General features: G+C 43.6%; 1 protein-coding gene across 1 annotated transcript in view; it reads right to left on the bottom strand.

The window, feature by feature from the left end:
• LOC121536877 (mannosyl-oligosaccharide 1,2-alpha-mannosidase IB-like) overlaps positions 1 to 12,335 on the bottom strand; it is a 103,477-nt gene that overhangs the window by 39,861 nt on the left and 51,281 nt on the right. Inside the window, exon 5 of the mRNA XM_045214334.1 lies at positions 5,382 to 5,500. Coding sequence (XP_045070269.1) covers positions 5,382 to 5,500 — 119 coding nt within the window. The remainder of the gene's footprint in view (positions 1 to 5,381; positions 5,501 to 12,335) is intronic.

Raw genomic sequence — 12,335 nt, forward strand, 5'->3', positions numbered from 1 at the left:
TACTTAGGCCGCGTTAAGATATCGAATTAGAGACATTACCTAAGCCGGGCTTGGTCTACCTCCCATCCTTTCTAAGTGTTATCATTGTATTGTTGTCTACCCATTCGTTGAACTCCACTCTTAGATACGCTATTGTTAGCTCAAAAGATAAGCTTTTAGTTCAAATGTGACTAGTTTCAGGAAACTTGGCGTATGTCGCACGTCACTACTTTACAGGAGAGAAATGTGAACATATATAAAAAAAGAAAAATCTAAATCTGTTTTTTGGCAGAAATGCCTTCTGGAATATGTGAACTTTGATGTGCCTTAATAACAAACTTGTATGCCATCTGTAAATACGAATACCATTTTTTTAATTACGAGCCTAGTTGGTTTAGCCATGGAAAAAGACAGGACCCTTCCCGCTAGCCATGATTGGCTGAGATAATGGGTGGGCTGGACATGCCGAGAGATGAGTTTGGATTGGTCTGCCATGTAGCACGATTCTGTCTATAACATGAGCTGGTCAGTATGTGTAGGTAATCCTTTCATAGTAGAACTGAAAAAGTGTTGCTCTCCACTTTCTGGAGAACCAAGTTTTGAAATCAGTGTAAAGCCCTGTGGAATTGGAGTACGATAGCTAAGGAGATGGAGAAAATTCTGGCGTTTGATATCAAATATGCAAACGGAGTCGGAAAGAGAACACACAGAAGGCTGTTGTATAAAACACCTGTTTCGGATTACATCTTCAAACTAAGGGCAACCATGGCATCCGTGACAGAGAGGAAGAAGCGTCCATCCATGTATATGGGTAAAATAGTCTAGCTAGCTACATTTTCAGATATTATACGTTTCTAATTTTGTCAGAAAGTAGTTTTCATTTCAAGTTAAAGTGCACTGTTAGCTAGCTAGCTAACGTTAGCTGGCTGGCTCGCTAGCTAACATTACGTATATGATCTGTGTAGTAATATTATTCGTATCTCAGAGCCATTTGCATTGCTAGTTATAGCCTAATGTTAGCTAGCTAACATTGAACCTGGTTGGTTAGCTAGCTGCAGATTCATGCAGGGTAGTAACGTTATGAGTTTGGATTATGGTTCATTGATTAGCTAGCTAGCTACATGTCTTAACAAAAGACTCCACTATGCAAGTAACCATTTTACTACACCTTCTGTAGCCTGTGCATGTGACAAATAAACGTTGATTTTATATGCGTTTACCAGAGACGGTAATGTGAAGAACATGACCTGCACCAAAGTCAAATTAGGATATAACGTTAGGCCAATGAGACAGTGTCCAAGATCTGAAATTCTCTGGTAGAATGCCCTGTTTTTATTTAGTCACACTCACAACCGTAAACTATGTTCTGTAATTGGCTTGCCATTAACTTGTAAATAATGATCTGGTGAGTTTATTTTCCTGTAATAATGAAGACAAATGAGCTAAAGTGAAGACTTTGTCAGCTATATGATATGGTTATTATTTGAACTGGCTAGCCAGCTAACTTAACCTTAGTTAGCTAGCTAACAAACAAGCTAGAAACTAACCAAAACATTGTTTAGAAAGTTGCTTTTAGTTGCCTGGTTTGCTAGATTGACATTTACTAAATTCAGTTTTAAACGGGTGAGTTTATTTGTGGTAAAATACACTAGTTATGCTATTTTGGAACACCAGGCTGCTGATGTCTTGCATCCTGTAGTTTTTATGTTTATACTTTTTCATAACGACGTAGTATAAACTGGCCATTAGTCTTGAAATCTTTGGTTGTTTAGTACATGGCCTCATGTGAATCCTTAAAGAGATGGGTGGGGCTAAGGCTGAAGAGGGTGTGAACGATGCTGAATGGGTGTAAACAAAGAAGAGCTCTCCAGTAGGTTTACCAAAACAAGCAGAATTACTTTCCCCATTGTTCCTCAACTGTAGTGTATGATATATAATTTTTTAGCTAAAAGCTCTACTTTTATCCAATGTAAAAATAATAACCCACATTTGTAATTTAAAATTGTTATCAGGAAATATTCAAAAAGTATAGAAATCAGCTCTTGTGCTGCCACTCCATAAGGGTGGGGATAGTAGTGATCTTAATAATTAAAAATCGACCCATTTCAAGGATTCCTTGGCTAGCTAAGATTTTTGAAACCTTGGTAAATGTACAACTTCACTCTTTTTTTTTTATCTGAGAAATGTATTTTGAATGTAAACCAAACAGGGTTTAGGCCTGGGCATAGCACTATTACAGCAACCACTTCAGTTGTTAATTATTTTGTCAATGCTTTAGACAAATGTGCTGCTTTGTTTGTGGAACTATCAAAAGCTTTTGATACTGTTTATCATGCTATTTTATTGAATAAGTTGCCCTCGATAGGCCTGAGCTGACACCTGTTCATGGTTTCATGATTATCTTAGTGACAGAACTCAGGCCATCGTGATTAAAAGTCAGAATTTCTTAAAGTACATGAAGGTGTACAACAGGGGTCGATTTTGAGACCTGTTTTCTTCACTATTAATATAAATATCATTGGTCAATCTGTAAAAAATGTGAAACTTGCGGATGATACTATTACAGTGAGGGAAAAAAGTATTTGATCCCCTGCTGATTTTGTATGTTTGCCCACTGACAAAGAAATGATCAGTCTATAATTTTAATGGTAGGTTTATTTGAGCAGTGAGAGACAGAATAACAACAACAAAAATCCAGAAAAACGCATGTCAAAAATGTTATAAATTGATTTGCATTTTAATGAGGGAAATAAGTATTTGACCCCCTCTCAATCAGAAAGATTTCTGGCTCCCAGGTGTCTTTTATACAGGTAACGAGCTGAGATTAGGAGCACACTCTTAAAAGGGAGTGTTCCTAATCTCAGCTTGTTACCTGTATAAAAAACACCTGTCCACAGAAGCAATCAATCAATCAGATTCCAAACTCTCCACCATGGCCAAGACCAAAGAGCTCTCCAAGGATGTCAGGGGCAAGATTGTAGACCTACACAAAGGCTGGAATGGGCTACAAGACCATCGACAAGCAGCTTGGTGAGAAGGTGACAACAGTTGGTGCGATTATTCGCAAATGGAAGAAACATAAAATAACTGTCAATCTCCCTCGGCCTGGGGCTCCATGCAAGATCTCACCTCGTGGAGTTGCAATGATCATGAGAACGGTGAGGAATCAGCCCAGAACTACACGGGAGGATCTTGTCAATGATCTCAAGGCAGCTGAGACCATAGTCACCAAGAAAACAATTGGTAACACACTACACCGTGAAGGACAAATCCTGCAGCCCCCGCAAGGTCCCCCTGCTCAAGAAAGCACATATACAGGGCCGTCTGAAGTTTGCCAATGAACATCTGAATGATTCAGAGGAGAACTGGGTGAAAGTGTTGTGGTCAGATGAGACCAAAATCGAGCTCTTTGGCATCAACTCAACTCGCCGTGTTTGGAGGAGGAGCAATGCTTCCTATGACCCCAAGAACACCATCCCCACCGTCAAACATGGAGGTGGAAACATTATGCTTTGGGGGTGTTTTTCTGCTAAGGAGACAGGACAACTTCACCGCATCAAAGGGACGATGGACGGGGCCATGTACCGTCAAATCTTGGGTGAGAACCTCCTTCCCTCAGCCAGGGCATTGAAAATGGGTCGTGGATGGGTATTCCAGCATGACAATGACCCAAAACACACGGCCAAGGCAACAAAGGAGTGGCTCAAGAAGAAGCACATTAAGGTCCTGGAGTGGCCTAGCCAGTCTCCAGACCTTAATCCCATAGAAAATCTGTGGAGGGAGCTGAAGGTTCGAGTTGCCAAACGTCAGCCTCAAAACCTTAATGACTTGGAGAAGATCTGCAAAGAGGAGTGGAACAAAATCCCTCCTGAGATGTGTGCAAACCTGGTGGCCAACTACAAGAAACGTCTGACCTCTGATTGCCAACAAGGGTTTTGCCACCAAGTACTAAGTCATGTTTTGCAGAGGGGTCAAATACTTATTTCCCTCATTAAAATGCAAATCAATTTCTAACATTTTTGACATGCGTTTTTCTGGATTTTGTTGTTGTTATTCTGTCTCTCACTGTTCAAATAAACCTACCATTAAAATGATAGACTGATCATGTCTTTGTCAGTGGGCAAATGTACAAAATCAACAGGGGATCAAATACTTTTTTCCCCTCACTGTATATCACCTTCTCTGTTTCTCCTGGGTAAACAGCATGTGGGTCTGGCTTAATGATCAGTGAGAAGTCGGGGCAGCCAATCCCCTCCATGGCCAACTCAGATCACGCATCACTCCAGCCTCCCACCAAATGGGGTTGATCCGAGGGCCTTCAAAAGGGGGGCCCGCGAGCCGCCAGTTGCCCATCCCTGATGTAAACAGAGCTCAAACAAACCTTTCATTTTCACTGCAAGCCTAACTTAAGGAAGCTTCAAATGATATTTTAGAGCCACCACAAGCTACAAAACACTACTGCAAAACAACTATTTTGAGGAATTTGAAACCATTCCCATTTGTCACTTGGGAATTGCTATTTTCATCAGAGGCATCAGAAGGGAGGGAGATCAGGGCATACCAAGAGACAAGCTTAACATCCATGACAGCTTATGAGTTTAACCGTTAACGCCTAAATCTTCTTGTCGTATGTTATGCAGTGTGTTGAGGCATTAGATAGAACTCATCTCAATCAACACTTCCACTTCTCAGATCATTAACATCCTCCCTCCCTTTTTCTCTCACCCTCCCCTCTCTCTGATCCATCTTCTCTTTGTTTCTCCCATCTCTCTCTCCAGCTTACTTATCCTTCTCTCCCTCAGAGCAGTCCAGAGGTTAATTACATCCCTCAGCGTCAGCCTGTCATAAACACTCACACACCGCCTGTGCTGTCATTACATCTGCAGGGCTTTAAGAGTGAGAGAGAGAGAAACCAGAGAAACAGACAGGTGTCCCAGTCAGGGGTGTACTGATTGTAGTCCATTGGCCCTTTATGTGGTCTGGTTTGTGGGCTGCAACACTCTCCCTGCCCACATCGTTTCCATGACTCCTACTCCTGTGTTCAGTTCTCCCTCCCTTCCATCACAGCAACGCTAGACACTCCTCTCCTCATGTCTCAAAAGGCTTCACTACTGGACAGGGACTAAACACCAGAACATTCTATCTGTAGCTTGGCCTGTCTGCAAAGCGCAGCTCATATCTGCAGTCTGTGAGCTGACCCTAGCGCCCCCTGTCTGTATGGTTGTTAGTAGATCTGATTTCCAGGTATAAGTGGCATCAAGCATGTTGTTGCTGGTTCTAGGTTCTCTGAAGGTTCTACAGTATGTTTATTAAGGCACTGAAGACTACAGGCCAGAAGGTGGCTAACTACAGTGTTTTCACTACTGGAGTACAGTAACTTAAAGGTTTTGTGCTCTACTCACCACACTGAAGTCCAGGTTCTGCTCTATCCACTCTTGTCCGTCCTTGAACTCGTCATGAAGGCCCATCATGTACAGGCTGTCTAAGGCATCCACTATGGTGGCCCCCATCTGGGAATTACCTGGACAGAGGACAAACAAACACAGGGTTAGGGTCTCATGTAACAATAAATAATGTAACCAAAGTGACTTATTACCATATACATCAGGGTTAGGGGTCAATTACATTTAAATTCTAGTCAATTCAGGTAGTACAGTGAAATTCCAATTCTCTTCGATGCTTTTCAATAAGGAAAATGTGTAATTTGTAAATGTTCTGAATTGACTGGAATTGACCCCAACCCTGATATACACAGTATGTGTGGCCAACGTCAAATGAATGAAACCCACATAGGGTTCTCCCCAGGATATTTTAACAAGGTGGTGCTGCAGAGTCCTGTGAAAGGGGAGGCCCGGAACAGGGCAGATCTCCCCTTCGGTCTCAGAGATTTTTGCGTTTTTATACACCTGTAACTGCCATTTCCTGAAATATAGTGCAAAAATAAATACTATATTAGGGCAGGGGTTCTCAAACTTTCAGCATTGGGGAACATCCAACGCTCCCCACGTCTATTTCTATGGGCACAAGTACTGTTCATGACAAACTGATCACACCCCTCTTGTTGTGAAAATGTTGCCGTTTTAAAGCTCATTTTCTTGCAATTGTATACATTTTGCCATGTCTAATGTGTATTCATGTGATATTTGAGTGGCTCAAACATTACAACAAAATCTATGGGCTAAAGAACCTAGCTAAAAAACAAAGTTATAAATAGTTCTCTAAGGTATGCAATGACTGACATGACAAGAGGAAAACTGATGATGCACTACTCAATTCCGAAATTGCCCCTTGTGCATTCTACTATTACAACTTTCAATAGTATGGGGGCGCGCCCCACAGTTTGGGAACCACCAGTTTTACAAAGTGGTGCAGCCAGTCGACAAGGTGGCGCAGCGCCCCTCTTACATTCTTTGGGGAGAACTCCTGGGCCAAGAGTTTTTCCTTGTTAGGTCACATGGTCAGGGAACACTCCTGGTTCTGTGTTTTATCGTTGTACAATGTCCCCCTAAGAGTAGGAGGTGCTGTCCACTTAACAGTAGGAGGTTCTGTCCCCCTAAAAGTAGGTGCTGCTGTCCCCCTAAAAGTAGGAGGTGTTGTCCCCCAAACAGTAGGAGGTGCTGTGCCACTACAGCAGGCGTGACTTTGGGCCCATGCACCACAGAGATAGACGGAGATCTCTAGATGGATATAACCTGTTTTAGCATGGACATTAAGGAGCGATCAGCCAATGATCAGAGTATTGCCTACTTCAAATTGGGTTGCCTATGGTTTATAAATCTCTAGGCTGCACCATGACTTTACAATTTCCACTACGACCCACCTCCCCCTGTGGAGACTGTGAATGAGTGAGAGGGAGACCAGATCAGCCCTCTCCTCTCTGGAGTCTAGGGTAATCACTAGCTCACCTTCAATGGGGAGAGCGAGAGAGGCTAGCAGGGATCTTCATTAAAACATGACTGACAGCCAAATCACTCACACTCCTCCCCTCCCTCAATGTGACCACAGGCCAAGGGAGTGATGCAGTCTGCCCAGGGTGGTGAGTGTGGGTCATTATAATTCACTTTAACAGCAAAGCTCTATCACTGTAGTTCTGTTTAATACTGCTGAAGCGGCCTTAGTTTAATACTACATCTTAATACTGCAGCTCAGTTTGATGGTACAGCTGTAACACTGTTGCTCTTTTTGATACTACATTTCTAGTACTAGACCTACATCTGTGCATGCATTTCACTGCAGCAAGCATTTCACTGCACCTTTTATACATGCTGTTAACTGTGTATGTGGCGAGTAACATTTTATTTGTAGTTAATACCACAGCCTTACTAGGCTGATATTTGATCTTATTAGAGTACTGGTGCTCTAGGTCTGTGGCTGGTTAGACTTTTTGTGGCTGCTGTTGTAGCTGGGTTGAACCCTGCAGCACGGGTCTGATAAGTAACTATTATAATTAAAGCTGCAAGCAGCATTGCCGGGGTTCAGCTGTGTGCCCACTGTGCCACCATCAAAACAAATTGGACACATTGCCCTAAGATTAGCTACTTCTGTATCGTTTACCACGCTTACCAAATACCAGAACTCAACGTCAATTTTTTTTTATCAGAACTCAAAATAAAACTGATCATGCAATTTAATATTATTTTTGATGTACCGTATTGGTCCGAATATAAGACGGCCTTTTTTTCCCCTCGAAATAGGTCCAAAAAAGTCGGGTCGTCTTATATTCGGGGTCTAGTATTCAGAGCGCAGTTTCTCTTCTTCGGCGCTCCCTTTAAATGTCAATACACATTCGCGGGCACAGATGGCGCCAAAAATTCGTTCCGGACGGAGGAAGAGGCGTCTTAACAACCAGCCCGTTACCGGTGTTTAAAGATGGAAAGACAGGCTGACCATTTAGAGACAAGTGGCTCAAAAGTGGGCCAGGTCAATAAACAACAGCGGAGGAGCTATGATGCCAATTTCAAAATAATGGTTGTCAATAAGGCAGAGTCATCTAACAACTGCCAAGCTGCCAAGACATTCGGGGTCACTGAGTGTAATGTAAGAAGATGGCGAGCAGAAAAACAACGTCTAAAAGATGCTAACAGTCAGCGAAAATCCTTCCGTGGTCCTCAAAGTGGTCGTTTCATTGAGGTTGACCGGAGGGTTTTGAATATGTCAGGGAAAAAAGAAGTGAGGGAATGCCCATTACCAGAGCTGTCATCCAGGTTAAGGCCCTGGAAATCGCCAGAGAGCTCAACATCACTGGATTTAAAGCCAGCCTCGGCTGGTGTCGTAGGATGATGCGGCGTAATGGACTGTCACTTAGACGGAGAACGAGTTTGGCCCAACGCCTGCCGTCAGACTTCGGAGAGAAGTCTACTGTGTGAATGGATCCTGCATGCATGGGATGCTATTCCCTCACAGAGCATCATCGATGGCTTTAAAAAAATGTTGCATCTCAAATGCATTGGACGGCAGCGAGGACGACGTGCTTTGGGAGGAGCCGGTGGAAGCGGAGCAGCTGGGGAGCGATGACAGCGAGAGCGAACACAGCGGGGCAGAGGACGTGTGTGAGGGATAGAGAGACATCGGAGGAGAAGTTTGGCGAATTTTTGTTAAGTTTAGTTAAATGTGTGGCCTGTATTTTCTCTGTTATTTAAAAATGTTGCTTTATTATTGCTTGATATTAATTTTGAATCATACTGTACATAGTTTGCCTTTGTGTTTAATTCACTGTGTTTTTAATATTGTTATTTTAAAATAAAATGAAGTTCTTTGTTCGGCAAATCTAGTCTGCAAATCTGTTTTTCTAAATGTTTGTGTTGAAAAACGGGGGGTCGTCTTATAATCAGGGTCGTCTTATATTCGGACCAATACGGTATTTTGGACAATTTTCCAATGATTTTGACTACTTTAAACGTTTTTTCCAGAAGCGCTGGACCGCTTGTCCCCAAATTTGGTATATAGCATCTATGAATGCACATTTTCAAACTCAATATTTTCCAGGACTCTAGCTAAAACAATATGGCCGCTATGAGCCAATGAGCTTGCATTAATGTTTTTTCCCTGCCCAACAGAGCCCCCATGTGGCCAAACATAACCATATTATACAGGCTAGCTAGACTCACATCCCTGAGCATGTGTGCCACATTTCATCACTCGGAGTCAAACAGATCAAGAGATATAAATATGGCCCCGTTGTAATGCCACCGTGTGGTCGATCTACATGCGCTTATACACACAGTGGCCAGTTTATTAGGTACACCACCCCGAAAATGGTTCGCTCCTACAGACAGTGAGTCACATGGCCGTGGCTTGCTGTATAAAGCAGGCAGACCGGCATCAATTTACTGTTCAACTGAACGTTAGAATGGGCAATACGAGTAAACTAAGCGACTGATCGTGGAATGATCGTCGGGGCCATGCGCGCCGGTTCCAGTATCGCAGAAATGGCCAGCCTCCTGGGCTTTTCACACACTACAGTGTCTAGGGTTTATAGAGAATGGTGCGACAAACAAAAAAACATCCAGTCAGTGGCAGTCCTGCGGGCGAAAATAGCTCATTGATGAGAGATGTCGATGGAGAATGGCAAGAATTGTGCAAGCTAACAGTTGGGGCACAAACAGGCAAATAACGGCGCAGTACAACAGTGGTGTGCAGAACGACATCTCGGAACCCACAACTCGTCGGTCCTTGTCACGGATGGGCTATTGCAGCAGACGACCAAACAGGGTTCCACTCCTATCAGCTAAAAACAAGAAGAAGCGGCTCCAGTGGGCACGTGATCACGAACACTGGATAATTGAGGAGTGGAAAAACATTGCCTGGTCCGATGAATACAGGTTCCTGTTGCGTCATGCTGATGGCAGAGTCAGGATTTGGCGTAAGCAGCATGATTCCATGGCCCCATCTGTCCTGGTGTCATCGGTACAGGCTGGTGGCGGTGGTGTAATGGTTTGGGGAATGTTTACCCGTTGCACGTTAGGTCCTTTGATAGCAATTGAGCAATGTTTTCATGCCCTGAAGACTTCAGGCTGTTCTGGAGGCAAAGGGGGGTCCGACCCAGTACTTGATGGGTGTACCTAAAACTGGCCACTGAGTGTATATGGTGTTTTGAACATGTGTATCAAGTTGTTACAATACAAAAAAACATATTTGATATATATGCCAGACCACGCCCACTTGTTCATTGGTTTATAGCGGCCATGTTGTTTGAGTTACTAGGCTGGAATATATTGTGTTTTGAGGCTTTTGTCCATAGATGCTACACATCAAGTTTCACACAGATCGGCCCAGTGGTTCCGGAGGAGATATAATTTAAGTGTTTTTCACAAAATTCTAAATGGCAAAAGATCCATCATTACAGACCTTATGGGTACTTGAGGCAAATTTGTACGTTGTGAGGAGAGGGACCTTTGTACCTAATTTCATGACTAGGTCACACGGCATGAGCCTTCAAAGTGAGCATTTTCAAATACTTGTTATAGCACCACCATGCGGCCAATTGACATGGCTTTGCATGAGAGGGTGTGGACTATGGGCCTTTACCATCATGTCAAGTTGCACCCTCCTAGGCCTTACCGTCTCACGGGAATCTGCATGTTAATTTTCCTTGCAAGAAGAAACAGTATAATAATAATAATAATAATAATAATAATAATAATAATAATAATAATAATAATATTAATAATAATAATAATAATGAACCAGAAGAAACACAACAGGGTTTCACCAACTTTGCTGCTGAACCCCTCACGAGGAGAGGACCAGCCAGGCTGTAGTTCTGCTGGAGCTGCAGTGTTATCACTATTGACAGTGGTCCTAAATCACTCTAAAAATACACCCACCGGGCTGGCTGGCTGAGGCTGACACTAAGGCTGAGACTCTGGCCTGCCTGGGATCTGGACAGATCGGCCCTCCTGGTAGCAGAACAGCCAGGACCCCGACACGCGTCACACGGCCACCGCCAGCAGAGAACCCAGTCTGTCAATATACCCTCCTCTACCTCTATCGTTTCATCTATGCCCCCTCATTCCATCTCTCCATCCACACCCAGGAATCCACCCCTCAGAATTGGGTACAATTCAGTTTTCATTTCAAGTCAATTAAGGAAGTGAATTGAAAAGCTATTAATGAATTGAAAGAGGCCCTTCCTCTCCCTACCTGTCTGTACAACATTTTCATCTCAACATCAGCCTTTCGAGGGACTGTTCTTATGGAAATAATATACATGTAACTGCAAAAATAAAGGAAACACCAACATAAGTGTCTTAACAGGGCGTTGGGCCACCACGAGCCAAAAGAGCTACAATGCGCCTTGGCAAAGACTCTACAAGTGTCTGGAACTCTACTGGAGAGATGTGACACCATTCTTCTACGAGAAATTCCATCATTTGGTGTTTTTGTTGATGGAAAACGCTGTGTCAAGCATCGCTCCAGAATCTCCCACAAGTGTTCAGTTGGGTTGAGATCTGACGGCCATGACGTATGGTTTACATCGTTTTCATCCATCTAACCCCTCCCTCTATCGGTCCGTCCTCCACTCCTCCTATCTCCATTTATCATCCCTTTGTACTTGTTACTTAATCAGCCTGATCAAAACTTTTCCCTCAATCCCTCCCTCCCTTAACACCTCTCAAATTGGGCCAATCATATCAAATGAAGCTGGATTAGCATTTACACCTGGAAGTATTAAAGATGCAAGACATTGTTAATCTGAAACAAATTGGATGAGGTTTATTTGGGGAATAATCATAACAGCCACACTCTCCCTCCCTCCCTCCCTCTCCTCTGCCAGTTTCATTGGGTGACAGATTTCCTAGCGCTCCAGTATGAATCCACACATGGCACGGAACGTGATGGTTTCATTATTCAGACTTCATTTTCTCAGTCTAATAAACTGGCGGGGGTGTGTGTGAGGGGGAGGGAGAGCTCCACTCCAACAGACCAGACCCTGGGCCCAGTGGAGAGGGAGTTTATGAGGGAGAACCAGACAGCCACTGCGCTGAAGCTGAGACTGAGTCCATGGCAAAGCCTCCTCTCAGCCCCCTCTCTGTCTAGCAATCTCTCTCCCTCTCCGCTCTTTGCCTCTCCCCTTCCTCTCACCTCTCTTTCCCTCACCTCTCTCGCATCCCGCCAACATCTCACCCTCTCGGTTTTTCCTGAATAAACAGCATGTGGGTTTGGCTTAGTGATCATTGTGGAGTAAGGGAAGCCAATCTCCTCCATGGCCAACTCGGACCACGCTCCGCTCCAGCCTCCCAGGCCCACCACCAAATGACTCAACTTATCTGTCTCTGCATTGGAACGTCTGCTGCTGCAGCATCTACAGTATAATAACAATATAATATATATATGCACCATTTAGCAGACGCTTT

This window comes from Coregonus clupeaformis, unplaced genomic scaffold (genome assembly GCF_020615455.1).
Source record: "Coregonus clupeaformis isolate EN_2021a unplaced genomic scaffold, ASM2061545v1 scaf0236, whole genome shotgun sequence".
Lineage (NCBI taxonomy): Eukaryota > Metazoa > Chordata > Actinopteri > Salmoniformes > Salmonidae > Coregonus > Coregonus clupeaformis.